Below are 26,549 nucleotides of genomic sequence, written 5' to 3'. Positions count from 1 at the left end.
TAACTGCTATGTGGCCTTATAACCAAACACATCAACAAACTTAGAATACATGGCTTACATTTCACACTTATGTTAAGAGAATCCACTTCGATGCAGACAAAGGTGATTTCATGAAATGTTCTTTTAGGGTGAAGGGTGCCTCCAGATTAGGTATTTTTACCATTGCTCTTTGCTGAGTACAGAAATACATACTCCACCCTAAGCAAGATAATATTTTCAAAAAGCTGACAATCAGAAAGAAGGAAGTGGGTGACTGATAGAGAGAGGAACTTCTGCAATAACCAACTTTTCTCACTAAACTTACGATCAGAGGAAGAAAGAATGACTCCTTCAATCAACACTTGGATTATGGTGGCATTTTAAGATCCAGAGGACTGGCAGAGGCAGAATCACTACAGAAGGAATCCATCTAATCATGGTAGTATGCTATCTACTTATGCATCGTATTATACACAAGAGAAGGCTGAATCATACCTCTCACTTCTGAATGTGAATAACAATTTCCCCTGTCTCTGGGGACATATGATTTAAGGAGACACAATATAATGTCTTTATAGCAAATGTTTTTCTTTTAGATGTTTTTAGATTAATAGTTTATGAAAAAGATGCAAAACCCTTTAGTGTCAGGATGGAGTAAAAATGAAAAATATTGAAAGTTTTCATCAGTGAGTACTGTGACCCCTTCAGCCCATTTTAGCTTTTCTCAGCTTCACCTAGGCTCACAGACAGTAATGCAAGTTGATTAAACTGAGAAAATCTGATAGAATCCAAAGGGACACAATACTATGTAATTCTACCACTGACATTTTTCTAGAAGACAGAACACTCATTACAATGTAGGATTGGCTTGTTACCTTGTCTAATACTGCAAATTAGTCCAAAAAAAGAGAAAAAACAAGCTGGCAAGGCAGGATGTGCATCTAAAATAAGGAATGCAGAGTCTTTTGATGCCTCAATAATTAAAGGGTTTTCTACCAAAAGTGATTAACACAAAATGATATAATACTAATAAGGATGAGTTTGGCCAAAGACAAAGACCATATGGATGAAAGTGCAATTTGTATTTAGCAATATATTTATACAATTATTCCTATAAGTTGCACCCAGGAAATAGATTTTGATACTGTATATAAAGGTGTTTAGCAGATTTAATCACTAACCCAAATCATAACAGGAAATATTATCACATTAGGGGCAGGCAACCCTGGAATCAGATGCGATGTGGACATCCTGTGGCTTACAAAAATATATAGATTTTTTATTTATTTTAACAAATAACCCTGGAGATGAAGTTGCTGTAGAAGCTTCTGTTAATAGATAAGCAATGTGTGGTTATTCAGAAGGGTTAGACAACATAATTGACTGTGACTAAGAGTCTGTTTAACTCTACTGTGAGTGGGGAATGGTAGCAATCTGTTATAAATCACAGAGATCAGCCATACACTTAAATGCAGAACAAGTGGCAGCATCACCGAATGTTTCACCATAGCAATGGTGGTCACCAGTCCAGAAGCAACGCAAGTGTTGTCCAACAACTTGTCCACAACTGGCGGATGAATATGTGTCCTCTGGTTTCGGCTTAAGCGTGTGTATTTTAACTGGAAGGCCTATATTTATGTCACTTCCTGTGTGCACATGCCGGGCCTTGTCCTGAGGGCCTACCTCACTTACATATCTCCAACGTGTTCGGTGCCATAATGAACGTGATGCATCTGCTGGAGGTACCTCCATGCACAGAACTGCTGGACAATGTCTCTCTAGCTGTAGTCCCTGCAGCTTTGTGTCCACAGCAGCGTCTGTTCTGGTGCATTTTGGAGCACCACTTCCCAAACACAGACTGCCTCCTTTCTGGTGTCCATGTCCCTCTTTAACAGGCACAGATTTTCTAGATTACATCTCCCCAAGTCGACTCCTCACTCCATTAGCAGCTCTCTTTCCCAGCAATGCAGTATCTCTTAAGGCTCAGTACCATTCAAATTACTCTCCAGCTTGCAGCTCTCTAACATCCCAAGTCCTCCAGATCTCCCACATGACAGCCAATGGAAAGTCACAAACAACACTCTATAGAGAAATACACAAACTGCAGTAATTTATGATCGCCAGTAGAGGTCGCCCTTATACCATCTAGATTATATAACTATAAGAACTATAACAGAGCCAATTACAGCATAAACTCAAACCTGGGCTCTGTTCTTACAATAGTAAAGTTATGCCCTAAAATTCTGTTTCACTGATTACACAAGCTTCTTTTCAAAAATTGCGAAACAATCCAATAACTGGACAGATCTACTAGGTAAATGTGTATGGGGCAGCCCAATATTAGATAATAAGCTTTAAAGCGGTTTTCCGGGAGCGACAAAAAAAACTAAACTTTAGTAAAGCAAAATTTGATTAGCTCAGAACTACTCTTAAGAACATTAATTGGTACAACATCCTCATAAAGAACAGGCGACAAATGGGAGAAGTTTAGAAACATCCTAATTACCTCATGTGAGTAGTTCATACCCATTAAAAATAATAATGAATGGAAAAAAAAAGCATTTAAATTACAAAAACAAAAAGGCAGCGACGAAGCCTTTAAATCATACAAGGGGGAAAAAAATTATGTAAAGAAAAGATCAAAATTGCTAAGGAGGCGGTAGAAAGACTGATTGTCAAAGAAAGCAAAAACAACCCTAAACTATTCTTCAATTATATGAACAGTAAAAGGATTTGCACTGAAAGCAGTGACTGGCTAACAAATAATGCAGGAGAAACCATAGAAGACAATAAAAGGAAGGCAAATCTATTAAATAGTTTTTTTTCTAGTGTATTCACGAATGAAAATTAAATGCCACATGAGATGCAGGGGAATAAAACGAACGCCCCCCTAAATATTGCATACATAACACAGGAGGAAGTGCAGAGCCATTTAAGGGCTTAGTCACACGGGCGCTGATGTGCCCGTGTGACTGAGCCCTCACTTCAGGAAGAAGACAGTCGCACTTCAGGACGGACGACTCCCCGCAGCGCAGAAGAAACAACTCATGACCGGCAATGAAGCCGGTCACATGCTCTTTCTTCCGGTGCTGCAGAGAGACGTCCGTCCTGAAGTGCGGCTGTCTTCTTCCTGCAGTAACACGGGCGCCGATGCGCCCGTGTGACTAAGCCCTAAGAGGATCAAAATCAATAAATCGCCAGGCCCAGATGAAATACACCCAAAGGTTCTAAGGGAACTAAGTGACGTGATAGCTAGACCGCTATTTCTTATATTTGTGGACATTATTGAGACAGGGGTTATACCGCTGTTCATGAGGGGTCGATCATGTCAGAGCAATTTGATCAGCTTCTACAATGAAGTAAGTTCTAGGCTGGACCGGGGAGAGTCTATTGTATATCTGGATTTCTCTAAAGCATTTGACACTGTGCCGCATAATAAGTTGATATATAAAATGAGACAGCTCGGACTGGGTGAAAACGTGTGTATCTGGGTAAGGAACCCAGAAATCAGATGGTAGTAATAAATCATTCTTACTCCGATTGTGCCACCGTTGCTAGTTGGGTGCCACAGGGGTCAATACTAGGCCCCATTCTGTTCAATATATTTATCAATGACCTGATATAGGGACTGCACAGTAAAATATCAATATTTACAGATGATAAAAAAATCACACAAGACAATTAATACAAGGGAGGACAATGTACGGCTACAAAATGACATGTAAGGTTATGCACATGGGCAGGAGAAATGAATGTTACCAATATACACTAAATGGGGTACTGCTAGGGAAAAGTCATATGGAAAAAGACCTGGGCGTACTAGTGGACTGTAAACTTAACTGGAGCAATCAATGGCAGTCAGCTGCTGCAAAAGCAAATAAAGTCTTGGAGTGCATTAAAAGAGGTATAGGGGCAAGGGACGAGAACATTATTCTTCCACTATATAAAACACTTGTCAGGCCTCACATGGAATACTGTGTACAGTTGAGGTCACCGGAGCTCAGGAAAGATGTTGCAGTGCTTGAGGGGGTTCAAAGAAGGGCAACTAAATTAATAAATGGGGAGGACTGGAATATCCAGAGAGGCTAACAAAATTGGGATTATTCACCCTGGAAAAAGACAGCTAAGGGGCGATCAAATAACTATGTATAAATACATTAGAGGACAATACAAGGATCTCTCCCAAGATGTGTTTATACCCAGGACTGTGACGGTAACAAGAGGGCATCTAGAAGAAACCAGGTTTCATCACCAACATAGAAGGGGGTTCTTTACTGTAAAAGCAGTGAGACTGTGGAACTCTCTGCCTGAGGACATGGTGATGTCAAAATCCATAGAGGAGTTTAAGAGGGGACTAGATGTCTTTCTAGAGAGCTACGATATTACAGGATATAGACATTAGGTGACCAGTGGGGTTGTTGATCTCAAATGTTGATCCAGGGATTACTGCCATTTTGGAGTAAGGAAGGATTTTTTTTCCTTCTTAGGAGCTAATTGGCTCGCTGTTTTTTTTTGCCTTCCTCTGGACCAACAAGGGGGAGGTTCAGGGTGGCTTCACACTGGCGAGGCAATCACACGATTTCCCAGCGCTGTGAGGCTGTGAGAAATTGCTAAATTATGAAGCCAATGGCTTCCAATGGCTCCATGCACATGTGCGATGTTTTAACTCTTGTGATGCAGAGTTAAAACAAAATCGCGGCATGTTAATTCTTTTTCGATCTCTCCCATTATCCCCAATGGGGTCGGCGGTAGCAGCACCAGCCCCATTGAAATCAATAGGTGAGGATCGCGATCCTCTGCCACTGCTGTGACAGCACTGGCAGGGGACTCTCCACGATGATAATTTTTTTTTTGGGGGGGGGGGCTTGAGATATTTATTGGTCACAGCGCTCAGCCAATCAGAGGTAGCGCTTCAGGAGGTGGGGGATTTTTTAAATCTCCATCCAGAAGAGAACCAGAAAAAGACTGCAGTGGACCTGCAAGAAGACGCATTTTCTTTTTTCTTTTTTTTTTCTACAGATTATTTTCAGGGAGGGGGTAATCCTTGCCTAGGAGAGTCCCCTGCCACTGCTGTCACAGCAGTGGCAGAGGATCGCGAACATCTCCCATTGATTTCAATGGGACTGGCGCTGCTGCCACCGGCCCCATTGGAAACAATGGGAGAAGAACACTATCTCCTGCTGTGGCTGGTTCCTTCAGCCCTGCAGGGATGGGAGGCTGTTTCCCTATGGAAACGCCTTGCATCCAGGGCTTCAAGAAAAATTGCGAGAGCTCTTTCCAGTATGCAGCACCCCTAAAACAGGCTAAACTAGATGGACAGTGTCTTCATTCAGCCTATCATACTATGCTACTATGTTACTATGAGTTGTATTTTTTAAGTAAAACCCCATTCCCCATGCTAAAACATAACTAACCTGCATATATTCACGTCTCCTCGCTCCCCGTTGTGTCCCAGGGCATTGCTTGGTCCTCGGCTCTTTGGTTTGTTAACAGGCTGAAGTCCCTCCCAGTTTACAGGATGTCACAAGCACTGCAGCCAAGGACAGAACTCAGTGATCCTCTATATGCCTTCCTGCCCTCCGTATCACATCATGTATCCAAGCTAGAGGCAGAACAACAGGGTACTAGAGCCTCCATGGCCACCCATATCACATCTTGTATCCACGCCAGACAAGCTGGAGGCAGTACAACAGGGTGCTAGAGCCTCCATGCCCCCCCCTTCTCCCTCATCCCCGTGTCTCATCTTGTATCCAAGCTAGAGGCAGTACTTTGAAGTGTTTTTCCATGAATTTTTCTGTTTGCTCACCTTGACATTTATAACAGACTAAAAAAGTAATAATGGGCTCAGAGACTTCTATTATCTGTGACACTAGGGGATCAGTCACTATACAGGATCTTCTTTACTCAAGATGGTGGCATCACTCAGTGATCTCACTTTACAACTGGAACTTCTTTACAAATCAGGCACCTGCCAGTTATATTGTGTCACAGGAACAATTCACAGCACCTCACTTTGTACGTTAACCCAAAAATAAATCCTGGTCGCTCGACCTCTACCTAAACATAATCTGCGTAGCTCACTAAATTGACCTAACGCCATAACATCACAATAGCGTTGACTTATGCACAGACCATTTACCATCACTTTCTGGCAGTACAGAGGTCTTCTCTCCCACACTCTGGGTTTCACCTCTGTCCACCACATTAATTACCATTTTGAGGAACATTTTGTTTTGCTACACCAAGCCAGGATTGCAAAGGCTCATGGGTGCCAGAATGATAGAAACCCCTTACAAATGTCACCATTAAAAAAAATATACACCCCTCAATGTATTCACTGAGGGGGTCATGAGTATCTAGACCACAACGTTTCTTTTCAGGAATGAATGCAATTTAGAGGAGAAAAAATAAGATTTCATATTTTTGCAAATATGTCATTTTAAAGACAGTTTTTTTCTATAGTACACATGAAAACAAGGATTTGCACCCCAAAATGGATATTCCCTGTTTGTCTTGCGTTCAGAAACATATCTATTGTGACCCTAATCTTCTGTCTGTATGCACAACGGGGCCCAAACAGAAAGGAGCAGCCGGTGGCTTTCAGAACAGACATTTTGCTTGATGGTGATTTAGGCCCCATTGCCCACTTGGAGAGCCCTTGAGCGGCCAAAACAATGGAGAACCCCGCAAATGACCCCATTTTGAAAACTTATACCCCTAACAAATTCATCTAGGGGTGTACTGGATACTTTGACTGCACAGTTTTTGAATGAATCTTAGCAAAGCAGAAGGAAAAAAATTACAATTTCTGTACAGCACACACATGAATGAAGACTTTCACCCCAAAATGGACCCCCTTGTTTATCCTGTGTTCAGAAACATTCCCATTGTAGCACCAGTCTAATTACAGGACACATGGTTAGGCCTATAATTGAGGGAACACCCGTTGGATTTCAGGGCACAACTGAATAAATTCCAGGCCCCATTGCTCACTTACGCAGAGAAACAATTGGCTCTCCAAAAATAATCCCCCCCCCTTTCCCTTTTTGGCATTCCCTAAATCCTAGATAAAAGTAATAATGTAAACTGTGCAGTATGTTGGAGGACAGGTGTAATTACGGGGGCCTGGGTATTTCTCAGTGGCAGAGATGGGGGGTAAAAAGTGGTGCTCTGTGAGGCTTTTTTTAAGCTTGCTGAAATGCGGTGGTCTCACACAGAAGTCGCTCAACAAGCTGCTCCTGGAACTGCAGGAAGGCAAATGTTCCCGGGGCTTGTAAATTACAGGTAGCGGTCTGAATAACGTCTGGCTCACATGGCCGGATGTAAAATCCGCTTGTGGAGGCCCGAAGTGGATCGTAGCTGTGGTCCTGTGTACGGCCGCGCAATGTACTGCCTCTAGCTGCGTACTCACACAGGCGGTCATGCGCAGTACAGCTTTTTTTTGTTTGTATTTCCCGCGCCATTGCTTATCGATGCCGCAGGTACACGCAGCCTGTACACAATGTAGTAGCGTATGGGCTGCGGGTATATCAATGAACATGGAGCGCAATGGGCCCTATGTTGTGGATATCCGCAGTAAAATAGAACATACGTAATTCCGACCTACTAATGTGAGCCAAATTGTATAATCCACTGCATTTGTTTGAACCGCGTATTCCTGCAGATTAAACGCATGCATAATCCGTGATTCCTATCTGCTTGTGTAAAACCGGCCTAAGGTAGAATACCTTTTTATCACGTGACCGGGGAGCACTCAAAAAGGCCACCAGTCACTGTTCTAGACTCTCGGGTACCTTTGGTAGCCAGGAGCTAGGAGATTTTAAATTTCCTGGGCCCTCCCCGGCTATTGCCAAGTGTCCAGCACGCACAGAAGCCCGCGGCAATCTGGACATGCTGCTGGTTTCTGCGCATCACAGAGGATGGAGATGAGTATTTTCAGCTCCCCTCATTGATCCGATCTGTGAGGGGAGCTGAAACTTCAATTTAATTTCACTTTTTTTCATTTTCCACGAACGCCTTTATCTATTGGATAACAGCGATCAAGGGCCCGGGGACATAAGTATTCACACCCTATACTCAGTACTTAGCTGAAGCCCTTTTGGCAGTGATTCCTGCCTCCAGTCTTCTTGGGGATGATGCCACAAGGTTTGCACCCTGGTTTTGAGGATTTTTTGCCCTCTGTCAGGTTGGATGGGGGCCGTCTGTGGACAGTCATTGTCAGGTCTCTCCAAGGTGTTTTATTTGGTACAAGTCAGGGCTCTGGTTGGGCCACTAAAGGACATTCACCGAATTGTCCCTAAGTCTCTCCTGTGTTGTCTTGGCTGTGTGCTTAAGTTTATTGTCTTGTTAGAAGAGGACCCTTCTGCCCTGTTGGAGGTTCCTTGCACTCTGGGTCAGGTTTTCATTAATAATAGCTCTATATTTTGTTTTGTTGGAAATTTACAGTGTAACAGAAGTTTTTGTAGCTTCTCCAGATCTGAGTATCCACACATTCCTGCCTCTAAGCTCTACAGGAAGTTCTTCCCTCCTCATGGCTTGGCTTTGACTCTGATATGCATGTATAGATAGGGATTAGAGATGAGCGAGCATACTCGCTAAGGCAAACTACTCGAGCGAGTAGTGCCTTAGTTGAGTATCTGCCCGCTCGTTTCTAAAGATTCGGCTGCCGGCACGGGGGAGCGGGGAGTTGCGGCAGTGAGCAGGGGGGAGAGAGGGAGAGAGGAATCTGCCCTCCGTTCCTCCCCGCTCTCCCCCGCCGATCCCCGCCCGCCACCGGCACCAAAATCTTTAGAGACGAGTATACTCGCTCATCTCTAATAGGGATCGATCCTCAGAGTTAAATTTCAAGTAGCATACCAAAGGGTGTAATTACTAATATCAATTCAAAAATAGCTTTCATTTTAAAAAAATGTACAAATATTTTGAACATTCTGTTCTCACTTTGTCATTATGGGGTACCAAGAACCAAGTGATGGGGGGGGGGGGATTAGAATTTTGTAAAACTTTTTTATTACAACTTTTTTTCATAATCAAAACCAAAATAAAACATATCATCAACTCACATTGCGATACAAAAAAGGAAAAAAATTTTTTGCTTAATCAAATTATATTTACCTCTTAAACACATGTACACAATGCCATTAGGAAAGTACACTCACCCAGGGTGGAATCCACTTATTAGTTTACTGATATAACTCAATTAAATAAATAAAACATGAATGCATTGTGTCTTATGTATTCAACATCTTTGAATAATTGCATCACAATGGTTAATTTTATATATATATATATACACACACACACACACACATATATATATATATATATATAAATATATATATATATATATATTTATATATATAGCACATTAGCTTTAATTGTCAACATAGAACAAAATAAAATACATAAACAACTAACGGTGGATGTTGAGAGTACAACTTTGTGTCTCTTTGGTTTTTCTTTTTATTAATTTACTATATGCTACGGCGTATCAATATACAAAAATTTATATTTGTTTCCTGAAAATATCGTCTTCTCATCTCCTATGTGATTTAATAATATTGCTTTATGATATTTTTAATCTTCCTAATCTTTTTGCTCCTGCTGGAGTGTAATACCAGGATGTGTTACAAAATGTGCGCATGTATTCTATGATCTCATTTGAGTCCATGAATTTTTCTATTAGAACTCCCCATTTTCCAAAAAATTTCGATGCTTGGGATTTTGCCTGTTTTTCCGTCTCCAGTCTCTCCATTTTTAGAAGGTGTTTTAGTTGTTGCATTATATCTGACATTCCCGGGGGACCAGTTTGCAATCATTTTGCTAACATGCTCCTCTTGCCTATTATGAGAATAGTGTGTATCAAATTAGCATTTTTTATTTGGCTAGGGAGAGAGTGAAATACATAAGCTTGTGGGCTCAATGGTAGTTGAGTTCATGTACCAATGCAAGTTCATGTACCAATGATTTAATTTCTTTCCAGAGAGTTTCGATTTTGGGGCAATGTCAGATTCCACGCAGAAAATCTCTTTTTGGTTGTGAGCATCTAGGGCACGCCTGCAGTCTAGTTGGGCTCCCGGGGTGCGGGGGTATGTTGAAACCATAAATCGCTCCATGTATGATTTTAAAATAAGTTTCCCTCCATCTCTCATTGGTTATAGCCTTTCTATAGAGATCCAACCATCCACCAGTTTTTGAGATAGTTCTTGGTCTTGTAGTTTCCTCTCCCATTTTTTAAACACCCCTCTCTAAATCGGTAGTATAGATCAGATATAGAATGCCTTTGTGATGATCCTTTAATGAACATGTCAATTGGATTTGTTATTGCCTCTTTTGAGACATCAGCAAGTCTAGCTCTTAGATAACCTTTTATTTGTGCATATGGTAAAAAGAGTGATGCGGGTAGGCCATATACATCATGAATGTCTTCAAAAGTTTTGTATCTAGGCTTCCTATGATGAAGAAGGTGTTGGACTTTTATAATCCCCCTACTACGCCATAGTTCAAACATTTTATTGTCTTGCCCTTCTTTGAACTCTGCATGCCCCCACAATTCCATATGTTTTGATAATTTGAATGGTAGCTGATAGTTTTTGCGTTTTTTTTTTTCCAGGCGGCAATGGTGTCCTTTGCTATAGCAGAATGTTTGGCCCCTGATGGGAGATTAGAAAATCCTGCGTGTAGGAGAGCATTTAAGCTCCAAGGGTGCATCAGATCATTCTCTAGCTCGTAGTTTGAGAAATGGCTGGTCCTCAATAGCCAGTCAACTGGGTGTCGCAAAAGGCTGGCTATATTATATGCACGTATAGCTGGAAGGTTCAATCCACCTCTAGTCTTATTCTATACGTGGACGTTTGCGGGACCAGATAAAGGCTGTGAATGCTGTATTTAGCCTTCCTTAATCTTGCCGTTTAAGTAAAAGTGGGTTAGATTGCAGGGGATAGAGAAGCTTTGGAAAACGGCCCAAAAGGTGGAAGGTTGTTCCATTTATGTAGTTTGTTTATGATTTTATGTGGTATTGGGGGGTAGTTCAATTTTAGAGATGAGTGAACGTACTAAGTAAGGGCGATTTCGCAATCGAGCACCGCGATTTTCGAGTACTTCACTACTCGGGTGAAAAGTACTCGGGTGCGCCGGGGGTGAGCGGGGGGTTGCAGCGGGGAGTGGGGGGGAGAGGGAGAGAGAGAGGGCTCCCCCCTGTTCCCCGCTGCTACCCCCCGCTCCACCGCGCCCCCCCCTGCCCCCCGGCGCACCCGAGTACTTTTCCCCCTAGTAGTGAAGTACTCGAAAATCGCGGTGCTCGATTGCGAAATCGCCCTTACCGAGTACGTTCGCTCATCTCTATTCAATTTATATATACTATCAGGGACCTTACCTATATTTATTCCCAAATACTTAATGGAGGTCTTTACCAACGTTTCTGCTATTGATCCTAAAACCAGATTGTTTCCCAAATGACTCAAGGAGAGCAAAAACCCGTGGCAGATCCATATGTGGTTGCGCCAGTACCAACATGATATCATCTGCAAAGAGCATTATTGATCTTGACTCCTTCTATATCTTTGCTTTCCTCCAGCATACACTCCAGTGGTTCTATTGCAATATTAAAAAGTAACGGGGATCAAGGGCATCCCTGTCTGGTTCCCTTCTGTAGTGGACACCTTGGGGAGAGAAAGCCAAGAGTATAAATTTGTGCTAAAGGAGATGTTTATAAATTCCATATATAAGAAGAGAAGGAGCCCTCAAAACCCTTCTTATCCATCACCGCCCTCAACCAATTCCATGAGACGTTGTCAAACACCTTTTCTGCGTCCATAGTTCGGAATTCCACAAAGGGATGAGCCAATGAGTTACTTTTAATGCCATCGAGAATTGTAAATATTTTTCATATATTCGTAGTGGCAGATCTACCCTTCATGAACCCAGATTGTACTGAAGAGATTGAATTTAGTTTTAATTTATATGAGGGCACAACATAACAAAATGTTAGAAAAGTGAAACAGTCTGAAGACTTTCCAAATGCAGTGTTTTTTGACTTATATACAGTTCTTTTGAGCATTGCTAGCATCACCATCAAGATATACAGTAGAAATTAGTTGACTTTATGGGAGCAACAGGGCAGAATAAACTTTTCATCACATTTCACTAAACCTCTACTGGTTGGTTGCTCTGTCTACTTAACCCAATATTGTGTACTCTGGAATCAGAGTCCAGGTAGCCCAGTAGATAGCAGAACCAGAAGTGATGTGCTTATGCAAGAAGTCATTGCTGCTTAAGTAACAGATGATCAATGAGGAGACGTTAGGCAGCAGGTTTTCGGTGCAAATTACTTTATGTGTCCATAGGAGTACAGAGTAGACACCTCTACATCACACAGAATAGCAACATTTTGACCTTCTATGCTGGTCTTATGATGTAGAGGTGTCTGCTCTGTACTCCTATGGGCACATAAAGTAATTTGCACCGAAAACCTGCTGCCTGACGTCTCCTCATTGATCATCTGTATCTTCAAGGGATTTGGATCTGATCCCGGTTTGGGCGTGCAGCCTATTTATATATAACAGAAAGACACCCCCCCCCCCCCCCCGGACTGGTGGTGGCGAGTGCTGCTGGTTCTTTATTTCGTTTGCTGCTTACGTAAATGAGAAAGCACAGGCTAACATATTAGTCTTGACAAATACATTTATTGGGAACCTGTTATCCTTCTGAAGCACCATAAACTACATTATAGTCCTGTTAGTTGAGGTTACAAGGAGACGGGGGTGTATTTTATATACCTACCCACTCTCTGGTTTCGGCGCTATCACCCGCCGCACAGTACACACAAACTGACATTTTCAAATGCCATGCACACACACTCCCATAGAAGTCTATTGGGGAGTGCGCACGGTAATGTGGAAAGAGGGAGTTTTCCGTGCGATGCGTGAACTTTGGCGGGTGACAGCGCAGGAACCAGAGAATAGATGAGTATATAAAATACACCACCCCCCCGACTCCCTGTTATCTCCCCTAACAGGACTATAATTTAGTTTATGGTGATGCAGGGAGGTGACAGGCTCTATTTAATGCTGGATCACTTTAGCAGTAAATGTATGAAAAAGTATATTCTTCTGCATATGCAGTGTCCCGTAGGGTAACTCAGAACACGGGGCACACGCTGAGGTGCTGGGAGGGTAAAGCTGTCGTCACGGTGGCACTTACCAGGCTCCTCCCCAGAGGGACACATGCAGCCTCGGCCAGTATATCGCTGGACCTCTTCCGGACACCTCTAGGAGAGGGATGACCAATATACATATAACAGGAATAAAGCTTGTCACATGACACCACCGTTCCTTTACTCACCGGAATGACCCTTGGCGATAATAAAGAGAATTCACACACGTTTTTGTGCTTAAGTACCTCAGTCCGTGGGAACGGTCAGGGCCTGGCAAAGCTTTACTGTAAAACTTTAACACTTTACATTTCAAAAACACACTGTTGCAGGTAAAATAGAAGAAAGGAGGTCAGGGAGGAACTCAGGATGATGCCAGTCCTACAGTCCTTGTTACCTGTATGGTACCCCTCCTGGAAGGGGAATTTTCTCAGAGAGTATACTCAGGATGATATCGGTCATACAGTCCTCATTATCTGTATGGTACCACTTCTGGAAAGGGAAGGGGCAAACTCTCCACAGACACTCACTTTTAGAAGTACTTCTGCACGGTGGTCTTGACTTTCCTCTAATTTTCTCTCTCTCTTTCTCCTTACTCTCTATTGGCTCCTGGCATCGAGGTCATCAGGAAACCTTTCTTCCTCTTCCATCCTCTTCCCCACATGAGGGTTCAAGGTACTCCCATGTGGCTGGCACTCTCGCTCGGAAACCCAGAAGATGATGGACTGAAGACTAGAGATGAGCGAGCATACTCGTCCGAGCTTGATGCTCGTTCGAGTATTAGGGTGCTCGAGATGCTCGTTACTCGAGACGAGCACCACGCGGTACTCGTCTCGATTAAACGAGCACTGACTATTGAATTCAATGGAGCCGGCAATACAGCCGGCTCCATTGAAAGCAATGGGCTGCCGGCGATCGCGGGATGAATTGTCGGGAAGGGGTTAAATATATAAGCCCTTCCCTGCAATTCATCCATAAATGTGTAAAAATAAAAAAAATATATATACTCACCTGGTCTCATTGGCTCAGCGGGACCAATCAGATGAGAGGCAGCAGTCACTCACCCATTCATGAATTCATGAATGGGTGTGTGAGTGAGATCTACCTCTGATTGGTCAGGCTGTGACCAATTAGAGGCAGCTCATTCAGCAGGCGGGGATTTTAAATCCCCGGCTGCTGAATACTACTCACTGCTGTTCAGAGCAGTTCAGGAGTACTGCCGCTGGCCACGCTGAACTCCGTCTGCCGGGACCAGGTGAGTATATTTTTTATATTTATTTTTACACATTTCTGGATGAATTGCAGGGAAGGGCTTATATCTTTAACCCCTTCCCGACAATTCATCCCGCGATCGCCGGCAGCCCATTGCTTTCAATAGAGCCGGCTGTATTGCCGGCTCCATTGAATTCAATGGGCTAACATCGTTCTGTCGGGACAAGGTGAGTATATATTTTTTTTATTTTTACACATTTCTGGATGAATTGCAGGGAAGGACTTATATATTTAAGCCCTTCCCGACAATTCATCCCGCGATCGCTGACAGCCCATTGCTTTCAATGGAGCCGGCTGTATTGCCGGCTCCATTGAATTCAATGGGCTAACATCATTCTTCTCTGCCACAGCTGTTACAGCTGTGGCAGAGGAGAACGATCTTTATGCTGACAGTGCGGGGAGGGGTCTCACTCTTGCCACTATTGTGGCTTAATAGTGGGACCTGGGAACTTGAGATGCAGCCCAACATGTAGCCCCTCGTCTGCCCTATCCATTTCTGTGTCGTTCCCATCACTTTCTTGAATTTCCCAGATTTTCACAAATGAAAACCTTAGCGAGCATCGGCGATATACAAAAATGCTTCAGTCGCCCATTGACTTCAACTTTTCAGTGATGCTCGAGAGTTCGTTTCGAGTAACGAGCACCCGAGCATTTTGGTGCTCGCTCATCTCTACTGAAGACCTTTTCCCGCTCTCAGACACTCATATTTATAGCCTCTAGCATCCCACATGACAGGACATAAATTGATACATTTGCAGACATCTCCCAATCTCATGTAGACATTAACCTCTCACTTGCTGCAGCTTTGCAATACACATAACAGAAGACAAGACATTTTGCACAGTTCATCCACACAAAAGACATTACCTGTATGACATTTATGGAGGGGCCAGGAATAGATATTCTGGGCCACTACACATATAATGTGATTGTGTACACAGTATCTATCTCTATGACTCCTGGCCCTACACAAATGTGCATTATTTGTGCAAGTGGAAGGGGAATAAGCTGCTGCAAGATCCCTCTGACACCAGCCTGTTTCTCATGGAAACAAAGTTAGCCATGTTGAACCCCAACATTCCTAATCATGCTGAACATCCGTCATCAATGTCTGCCCCTGTAGACTGTAGAGATTGGACTACACACACCTAATGAAATGCAAAATCCTTGTCTATTTTGCATATTTAATCGTGTGCGCTGTCCAATATCAACGTTCTAAGGTGTCTGAGGTCCATGATAGTGTGAGACCCCTGGATATCACCACACTCTAACACATCCACACATCTACTCTGCCTGCCCTTAGACCCCATTCACGTAATATTTGCCACTAAAATTGGCAGGTTTGAGCGACTTGCCTGGCCAACCTTAGATTGAATATATGTAGAAATTCAGGAAATTCAAGAGCTTACATTAGTTGTAGCACCACTTTACATACGTACACCAGCACACTCATTCACTAAAGGTTTTTTCAGGTACAGAACTGATTTGCATTAAAGACACTCCATCACCCCCTCTCTGAGAGCACCATACGGTAGTACCCGTCGTACTGAATACAGTGATGTGTCTGCTGTGTGGATCTGTTTGGGAGAAACTTGTGTGACCCTGTTTGGGAGGGGGATATGAACACTATCCCTCCCTCAGTGAACTTTGGCGCTAACCTGTATGGGATGAGGAGACCTAAAAACTTCACTGAATAGAAGAATGGGCATGTAGATAGTTCTAACAGCGCCTCCACCCAGGATGGAGCCTTAGTACCCAGAAAGGATCACTTCCCGACAATAAGGGCTTCTGTTCACGGGCGTATGCGTAAAGAGCTAGCAGGGACCGCGTATGGCACTGCGCATGGCCACATATCAAATGCTCACCTGACGGACACACGCACACTGCCTTTTTTTTCCTTTTTTTTAATTTCCAGCTCTGTTTCATAGCGGGGATGCGTATGAAAACGCTGCCCGTACACATTGCATATGGACAGCATATCATATGCAGCCCATACAAGTGTATAGGGCTTGCATTGTGTACGTTCGCAGAGAACTAGAGCATGCTGGAATTTATTTCTCTTGTGTATGGATACGCAGTGTCCACACGTTGGTGTGCATGGATCTGTAAAATTCCATTGACTTTCGTTGACTCAATTCACCATGTATCATGTGGCCGTGCAACGCAAGTATAATACGCAGTGAAAACACAGTGGTGTACATGAGCCCCAATAGTAACTATATTGGGATACCAATTAAAATAATAACTTTATGGGGATATATATATATATATATATATATATATATATATATATATATATATATAGCAGTCCATACACAGATTACATTTAATATCACGAATAGTCTATAAGAAGTCCCAATATGCTGCACTTATATACCTGGGTGTATATATATATATATATATATATGTATATATGTGTGTGTGTGTGTGTGTGTGTGTGTGTGTATGTCTGGAAAGTCCTGTACACAACATCGACAGACAGATGTGAGAGATGATTCTGATGCAAGGGACCCCGATGAAAGATGCCAGATTCCTCCAGAGACGATTCGCCCAGTAGTAGATAATGATGATAATGGGGATCTCCTCCAGCTTGGGCTCAACAGACAGGGTTGCAGATGAGGAAGATCATGGCAACCTAACTACTAGAACACTCGGTCCGTAACAGCTAACAAGTCCAGCAATGTGATAGGACCTCTAACTCCCTATGGGCCAGTGGTCGCCTAACCTAGCACATCCGGAACTACACAATGATACCTACCAGTGCAACTTGCCAGAACATGGATGCGTAGATGGAGGTGGCAGCAATGGTTGTGGTCACGGAGGCTCCGCTGTTGTCCTTCATGACCGGATGGTGGTATGCAGTTGTAAAAATAATAAATTTGTTTTTGGCTCTTTCGGCTACCCATGAAGTCAGATAGATTACAATGGTAAATTTGCCAAATTCGTGATACCAGTCCGCATACAAGCCGACAAAATAATAATAAAAAGTGGAAAAAGAAAATAAAATTAATTTGTCCTTTCTCCTGGAGTGAAATGTGGTACCTCAGCGCAGATGTTGCAGTACTGAGAAGGAATTCCAGGAGCCGGGGTTTAAACTTTTGAACAGTGGAACAGTTTATTTTCTTTAAAAAAAAGGGTCTTCTATACACTTCATACAATTAGCATTATTTGGTTACCTAAGGTAGATACATACTGTTGGCTTGCAGGCATTAACCCCTTAACGACCAGCCCATAGTGTTTTTACGTCCTCCCGAAGTGGGCTTTATTCTCTGAGGACGTAAAAACATGTGTCCTGCAGAGAATAAAGCCCCTCGGGCTCTGGACGTGACAGCTTCATGCTGTCGGTGTCCGCAGGTAGCTGACAGCATGGAGCTGTCATCCCGGGCTGTTCAGACCCCCCCCCCCCCCTCCGGCTATCGATTGGATAGCGCCGATCGCAAAAAAGTAAATAAAACTGCAATAAAATTTAAAGATTCAGCTGCTCTGATGGATCGGATCCATCAGAGCAGCTGAAATTACTCACCGAGGTCCGCGGCACGGCTCCCCGCTGTCCCGATGCTTCGGGCCCCGTAGCCGTCCTTCTGCGCATGCGCGCCAGGTGGCATTACGTCAGCCGCATGCGCAGAAGGCCCGGCGGCGCGGGAAATTTAAAATCTCCTGGCTCCCGGCTCCTGTAGGTAGCCGGGAGGCAGGAGATGTCAGCGGGGACTGCGGTGAGCGGTCCCCGTTACTGCGATCGTCGTTATCCAATGGATAACGGCGATTGCGGAAAAGTGCAAAAAAGTGTAAAAAAAGAAAAGTTTCACCTCCCCTCATGGATCGGATACATGAGGGGAGGTGAAAATACTCACCTCAGGTCCGCCGATGTCCTCCGGCCGGTGTCGTGACCCCCCGCTGGCTTCTGCGATGTGCCGATGTGGCGCGCATGCGCAGAAGCCGGTGAGCCCGGCAAATTCACAATCTCCTTGTACCTGGCTCTCACAGATAGCCAAGTGCAGGGAGATATGACTGGGGACCGCTGTATGCGGTTTCCAGTCATATGATCACCGTTATCCATCGGATAATGGTGATCATATAAAGTTAAAAAGTTAAAAAAAAAAAAAAAAGTTAAAAGTTTAAAAATTTTTTAAAAAGTTAAAGTTTCATCTCCCCTTACGGATCATATCCTTAAGGGTGGATAAAATTACGTACCCAAGGTCCCGGATTTGTTCCCTGGTGGGATGTTGATCCGTGGACCTTACCCCAGCTTCGGCGCATGTGCCCGTCAGCATGATGGCGGACGCATGCGCAAAAGTGAAAGATTGCCCAAGAAATTTAAAATCTCCCTGCTGCTGGCTACCAAAGGTAGCTAAGAGCCTGGAGATGTCACGGGGAGCCGTGGTATACGGTTACTGGTCACGTGATCGCCGTTATCCAATGCATAATGGCGATCACGTAAAAGTTCTTTAAAAAGTGGCAGTTTCATCTCCCCTCACTGATGCGATCGGTGAGAGGAGATGAAACATCTTCTCGGAGGCTTTCGCATTTGAATCCAGATGTGAATATCCTCCATGGATCCTGCCAGCTTCTGGGTATGTGCCCGCCGGCAAAATGCCGGACACATTCGCAGGAGCCGGGGAGCCCAGGAAATTTTAAATCTCCTTGCTCCCAGCGACCAACGGTCGCTGAGTGCTTGGAGCAGTGACCGGAGGCCTCGTCGAGCGGTCCCCGGTCACGTGATAAAGTAGCGAACTAACATTAGGCCGGTCACACATGACCGGAGAGGAATTACGGGTTCTGCATGCGCTTGATCAGCGGTAATCCACGGATCAATCGCATGCATTGGATTACACAATTCCCCCCCAATTAGCGGGTCGGAATTATGTAATCCACTCGCAGAAACAGAACACGGCATGCTATATTTTACCGCGAATATCCGCGACCTAGAGCCCATTGCGCTCTATGACCGCGGATATACCCGCAGCCCATATGCAAAAACATTGTGTACAGGCTGCGGGTACCCAGGTCATCTCTAAGCGACGGCACGGGAAATATAAACAAAAAACCGCCTGTGTGAGTAGGCTGTTATGCGCAGTACATTATGCGGCCATACGCAGAGTCACAGCCAGGCTCACAGCTTGAATCCGCTGCGGGCCTCCGCAAGCAGATTCCGCCTACGGCTACGTGAGCCCGGCGTTATTCAGACCGCTACCTGTGATACGTATTTTACAAAAAGCCCCTGGAACGCTCGCCTTCCTGCAGTTCCAGGAGCAGCTTGTTGAGCGCCTTCTCTGTGAGACCGCCGCACCGCAGCAAAATTACAAAGCCTCACAGACCGCCACTTTTTACACCCCATCCCTGCCGCTGAGGTTACGAAATACCTCCCAAAATACATGAGAGGAGGGGGGATACCCGGTTTTCTTGCCCCATGTGCCCATCCCAAGCAGCCTCCGTAATTACCCCTGTCTTCGGACATAAAACGCAGTTTATATTATTACCTTTATCTAATATTTAGGGAATGCCAAAAAAAATGGGGATGGCGGGGGGGGGGAGGGATTATTTTTAGGAAGTCAATTTTTTTTCTGTATAAGTGGGCAATGGGGCCTAGAATTTATTCAGTTCTGCTCTGAAATCCAGCGGGCATTCCCTCCATTATGGGCCTAGCCATGTGTCCTGTAAGTAGATGAGGGCCACAGTGGGTATGTTTCTGAACACGGGACAAATGGGGGTATCCATTTTGGGGTGAACGTCTTCATTCCTATGTACACTGGACAAAAAAAAAACAGTTTTTAAATTGACAAAATTGCCAAACAAATGAAAATCGTAATTTTTTCCTTTTGCTTTGCTTAGATTCATTCAAATACTTTGGGGTCAAAATATGCAGTACACCCCTAGATGAATTTGTTAAGGGGTCTAGTTTTCAAAATGGGGTCATTTGTGAGGGTTCTTTTTCGTTTTGGCCGCCCAATGTCTCTACAAGTGGGCAATGGGGACTGGAAGTTATTCCGTTGTACCCTGAAATCCAATGGGTGCTCCTTCCATTATAGGCCTAGCTATGTTTCCTTTAAGTAGATTAGGGCCACAATGGGTATGTTTCTGAACACGGGACAAACGGGGGTATCCATTTTGGGGTGAACGTCTTCATTCCTATGTACACTGTCCAAAAAAAACAGTTTTTAAATTGACATAATTGCCAAAAAAATGAAAATCATAATTTTTTCCTTCTGCTTGGCTTAGATTCATTCAAAAACTGTGAAGTCAAAAAAGTCATCGTACCCCTAGATAAATTCGTTAGGGGGTCTACTTTTCAAAATGGGGTCACTTGTTGGGGTTCTCCATCGTTTTGGTCACTCAATGGCTCTACAAGTGGGCAATGGGGACTAAATCTCCTTCAAGCAAAATTTCTGTTCCGAAAGCCACCAGTTGCTTCTTTCATTTTGGGCCGCATTGTGCATATAGACGTAATACTAGGGCCACAATGGGTATGTTTCTGAGCACGGTACAAACAGGGGTATCCATTTTGGGGTGCAAGTCTTCATTCATATATGTGCGGTACAAAAAAAACTGCTTTTGAAATGACAGAATTACCAAAAAAATGAAAATCGTATTTTTTTTCCCTTCTGCTTGGCTTAGATTCATTCAAAAACTGTGAAGTCAAAAAAGTCATCATACCCCTAGATAAATTCGTTAGGGGGTCTACTTTTCAAAATGGAGTCACTTGTGGGGGTTCTCCATCGTTTTGGTCACTCAATGGCTCTACAAGTGGGCAATGGGGACTAAATCTCCTTCAAGCAAAATTTCTGTTCCGAAAGCCACCGGTTGCTTCTTTCATTTTGGGCCGCATTGTGCATATAGACGTAATACTAGGGCCACAATGGGTATGTTTCTGAGCACAGGACAAACAGGGGTATCCATTTTGGGGTGCAAGTCTTCATTCATATATGTGCGGTACAAAAAAAACTGCTTTTGAAATGACAGAATTACCAAAAAAATGAAAATCGTATTTTTTTTCCTTCTGCTTGGCTTAGATTCATTCAAAAACTGTGAAGTCAAAAAAGTCATCATACCCCTAGATAAATTCGTTAGGGGGTCTACGTTTCAAAATGGAGTCACTTGTGGGGGTTCTCCATCGTTTTGGTCACTCAATGGCTCTACAAGTGGGCAATGGGGACTAAATCTCCTTCAAGCAAAATTTCTGTTCCGAAAGCCACCGGTTGCTCCTTTCATTTTGGGCCCCATTGTGCATCTAGACGTAATACTAGGGCCACAATGGGTATGTTTCTGAGCACAGGACAAACAGGGGTATCCATTTTGGGGTGCAAGTCTTCATTCATATATGTGCGGTACAAAAAAACTGCTTTTGAAATGACAGAATTACCAAAAAAATGAAAATCGTATTTTTTTCCCTTCGGCTTGGTTTAGATTCATTCAAAAACTGTGAAGTCAAAAAAGTCATCGTACCCCTAGATAAATTCGTTAAGGGGTCTACTTTTCAAAATGGGGTCACTTGTGGGCGTTCTCCATCGTTTTGGTCACTCAAGGGCTCTACAAGTGGGCAATAGGGCCTAAATCTCCTTCAAGCAAAATTTCTGTTCCGAAAGCCACCGGTTGCTCCTTTCATTTTGGGCCCCATTGTGCATCCAGACGTAAGATTAGGGCCACAATCGGTATGTTTCTGAGCACGGGACAAACAGGGGTATCCATTCTGGGGTGCAAATCCTAATTTTCATGTGTACTATAGAAAAAAGTCCTGTCTTTAAAATGACATATTTGCAAAAATATGAAATTTTAGTTTTTCTCTTCTAAATTGCATTGACTCCTGAAAAAAAACTGTGGGGTTAAAATACTCATGACACCCCTCAGTGAATACGTTAAAGGGTGTAGTTTTTAAAATGGGGTCACTTGTGGGGGTATCTATCATTTTGACTCCTATGAGCCTTTCCAATCTTGGATTGGTGTAGGAAAACAAAGTGTTCCTCAAAATGCTGAAAAGTAATGTTAAATTTGTATGTCTCCTAAATGGTTAAAAAAAAAACGAAAGTTTTTCCAATGTGCGCCCAAAATAAAGTAAACGGATGAAAATATTTATCTTAGCAAAAATTTCTATATTATGTTTTCACATATTTGAGATATTGCAGTTGGAAATGTGAAAAAAATGATGATTTTTTCAAAATTTTCCCAATTTTGGCGATTTTAATAAATAAACACAAATCTTTCGGTCTTTTTTTTCCACCTAAATGAAGTACAACATGTGACGAAAAAACAATGTCAGAATCGCTTGGATATGCAAAACCTTTCTGGTGTTTTTCCATGCTAAAGTGACACGTGTCAGATTTGCAACATTTGGCCTGGTCATTAAGGCGCAAACAGGCTTGGTCACTAAGGGGTTAATACAGGAACTATATTATTGAACTTGGGCTTTATAATACGAAAAAACCATGGGAATCCTTTCTGTCCACTGTGCACCCTTCTGTTTATCTCTCTTCTCCTTCTAATTACTTAAGTATGAATTCTCTTCTTTCTTCAATTATTGTTACTTTACCTGACCCTCTTTTCTTCTAGCCTTACATAAACTGGTTCCTTTCTTTAATAATACAATACTTTGTTTGTACTCACACTTTCCTCCTTCTCACCGCACTGTCTTTCCTGGTCCTTCTCTAACACTCATCCAGTCTTCTCTTAGTGTCCAACTCTCCTTCAGACTCCTTCTGTCACTTCCCTCTCTCCCTTTTATCTGATTTCTTCTAAGCAACCCGTGTGTGAGACTTAGCCCACAATTCCAGAATAGCTCTCTCATAGCTATCGAAACCACCAATAAGTCCAGGATGGTGTTTCCAGTGACAAAACAACCAAATTGCTATATGTGTGGCGATACCTGCAGATATCTATTGCCTCTCTCCAGCTATAGAAACTAGGAGGCTTGCTTGCCCTCTCTGCTAAAGTCTGACTATCTGTTGCTATATGTGTGCTGCTACCTGCAGATAACTGTTCACAGCAGCCCCCTCTAGGAGCCACACGGGCACCTGTATTACTTCCCTACAGTTTCACTATCAGCTGCTATACGTGTGCTGCTACCTGTAGATAACTTTTCCCAGCAGCCCCCTCTAGGGGCCACATCTGTACCAGCACTACTCCTCTACGGTCTCACTATTAGCTGCTATATGTGTGCTGCTACCTGCAGATAAATGTTCCCAGAAGCCCCCTCTAGAGGTCACACCTGTACCTGCACTACTCCACTATAGTTTTACTATCAGCTGCTATATGTGTGCTGCTACCTGTAGATAACCTTTCCCAGCAGCCCCCTCTAGGGGCCACACCTGTATCTGCACTACTTCTCTATCAGCTGCTATATGTGTGCTGCTACCTGCAGATAACTGTTCCCAGTAGCCGCCTCTATGGGCCACAACTGTACATGCACTACTCTGCTACAGTCTGACTATCAGCCGCTATATGTGTGTTGCTACCTGCAGATAACTGTTCCCAGCAGCTCCCTCTAGGGGCCACACCTGCACCTGCACTACCCCTGTACAGTCTGACTATCAGTTGCTATATGGCAGCCTGCAGGCGGGCGGAAATTCCGCAGTGGGATTTCCCACGGAATTTCCGCCCTTGGAAGCTGCCATAGGATTGCGTTAGCAAACGTAATCCTAGACAGACGGCTGCGGTTTGGCCGCGCGAAATCTCACGCGGCAAACAAACCACGGCATGTTCTATTTCTGTGCGGGCCCCGCACAGAAACGTCACTCACTGGCCGCCGGCTCCGGTCTGCGCATGCGCCGGCTGCCCGGTAGCTGGCACATGAAAGATCCGGAGCTGTGGGGCGCGGGTGAGTACACGCTGCTCTCTGCAGGCGCTTGGGTTGGGTCCCGCGGCGAGAATTCTCACTGCCGGATCCGACCCGGCCGTCTGCAGGTGGCCTATGTGTGCTGCTTCCTGCAGATAACTGTCTCCAGCAGCTCCCTCTAGAGGCCATACCTGTACCTGCACTAATCCACTACAGTCTGACTATCAGCTGCTATATGTGTGCTGCTACTCACAGATAACTGTTCCCTCTCTCAAGCTATGGACACTAGCTAGCTTACTTATCCTCTCTGGGTAATTATTAATCAGAGTATACCTGCAGATCCTTCTACAGGCCACACCTGCACCTGTAGGCAGCTCTTTTTAATGCTAAGCCCTTGGGGTTTATGATACAGCACTGCAGGGGCAAGTACTGAACCAACGTCATCTAAACCTGGGAGGTGTTGGGTAATTCCCTTACGATCAGTTTGTATGCCCTGGGAAAAAGCAGTTCCATACACTTGCATTTTATTAACAGCAGCACATTCGTAGAGGACTACTTAATGTAGTCCTCGATATTCATGAGCTGCAGGGTAGCTCCACCCACCTTCCAGTGATTGATTGACTGCTGTCTGCCTATTCCCCTGTATAGAGAAAGAAACTGCAAATCATTGGCTAGAGGACGGAATAGATGTGTCTAGGCTGCAGCTCATGAACATGGAGGACTACTTCTGTGTCTGGGTGCTACTAATAAAGAGGAAGTTTCTCAGAAACTCCTACACAGATCCACACAGCAGACGCATCACTGTAATCATTGTGACAGGCACTACCTTATGGAGCTCTGGGCGAGGGTTGCAAAAACATGGTGACAGAGACTCTTTAAATATATTATCTAGTTAGCTTCATGATGATGAATAAAGTGACATGACAAGTCCATCAGTATAAACAGGTTTTCAAGGCTGAGCTCCAGTCCACATTATCACATTTTCTAACCTTGACCAGGGTATCACGGAGTCGATGCTACTGTGACCTGACTCCCCCCTTTTTCCAATTCCCCCCCAATTAACACAGACTCTATAACTTGGATTAATTATGGCCACAGCAGCCATGTTTATTTACAAACATAAATTAACATATAATAACAATTCTAACCCCCTCTGAACTAAACCTTAAGAGAGATCCCTGGAGCCCTAACAATTAAACTAACTGTCGCCTCACCAATAACTGCCGGAAAATAGTTGTACCTGTCGCCGGTCACAATTCCGACTCAGGCAACACTATTTTCCTACCATTGCCCCCGCCGCCAGTCGATAGACTCGGAGCCCCACCACTTATCACCTCGCCCCAGGTCGCCTCATCCGGACCCCGAGGCTGGCTAGCCATAACTTGGCTAACCACACTTACCAACTCAGCAGGGCCCGCCCTGCGAGACCCAGAGGCGACAGTCCTAAAATAAACCACTTCAAAGAGGGAAAGGAAGCTATCCAGCCCCTGCTACCCCCCCTACTACCCCTTTTACTGGCTCCAAGGGACCCCTACCCCCCAAGCTGCCATGACAAATGCTCCCGCCCCCCTCCTTCTTCGGGCGGGTGGGCAGGACTCTTCGCAATCTCGCTGCAAGTGAATCTACCCCACCTTAACTGACTCCTCCCTACCCCCTCCTAGCTTTCCTCTTTGACCCCCCCTCCCCTCTTTCTAGCAAAATCTTACCCATTAACCCTTCCCTCCCCGCTAACCCCGTCATGCCTGCCTCTGTCTATGCCCCCTGGCCTCCGGCTCCGTCAGTTCTTTTATCATCATTTTATGGTCAAACAGTGTTTTATTAAAAGACAATGATCACTATACGATCTAGAAAATCAGACATATACAAAATAATGCAGTATATGATATAATAAGTATATGAAGTTAAACTGAAAAATCAGATTAAAACAAATTGATTTCTTCCATTTTAAAATGAAAATAACAGCAAATTAAATATAAAATTACCATTAAAGGAGTTCTATACTTACCTATTCCTCACCTGTCAGTCTTCTTACCGCATCTTCTCCTGGTCACTTCCTCGCAAGCCGGGCGATTCTTCTTCTTCCGGTGACGGAAGAAGTCTCCTTCTCTGCAGTCTCCTTCTGGCTGATCAGTATACCCAGTCACCATGGGGCCCCATAAGTTCTATGTACATCCCAGACTATAGTAGGTCATGAGGAGCCCCTGAACCACCCATAAAATTTTATGAAGCCTTCAGTGGCCAGTGCCCCAATATGGAGGGTGTCTGTGATTGACAGCTCACTACGTAGCCATTGCCAGTTGGCAACACAATACTGGAGGTACTGACTTCTGGCATCTTAGCAAGGCCTTAGAGCACAGCGCCACAATATAAGTCTTGCCCTGATTT

General features: G+C 44.0%; 1 protein-coding gene across 1 annotated transcript in view; it reads left to right on the top strand.

Moving 5' to 3' along the window:
- The first annotated feature begins 264 nt into the window (after window positions 1–264).
- MYO1F (myosin IF) overlaps window positions 265–26,549 on the top strand; it is a 134,163-nt gene continuing 107,878 nt past the window's right edge. The window contains exon 1 of the mRNA XM_066574187.1: window positions 265–418. Within this exon, the coding sequence (XP_066430284.1) occupies window positions 416–418 (3 nt within the window). The 5' untranslated portion in view covers window positions 265–415. The remainder of the gene's footprint in view (window positions 419–26,549) is intronic.

This window comes from Eleutherodactylus coqui, chromosome 7 (genome assembly GCF_035609145.1).
Source record: "Eleutherodactylus coqui strain aEleCoq1 chromosome 7, aEleCoq1.hap1, whole genome shotgun sequence".
Lineage (NCBI taxonomy): Eukaryota > Metazoa > Chordata > Amphibia > Anura > Eleutherodactylidae > Eleutherodactylus > Eleutherodactylus coqui.
The sequence above is the reverse complement of the archived record's forward strand: the minus strand, read 5'-3'. Positions and strand labels throughout refer to the sequence as shown.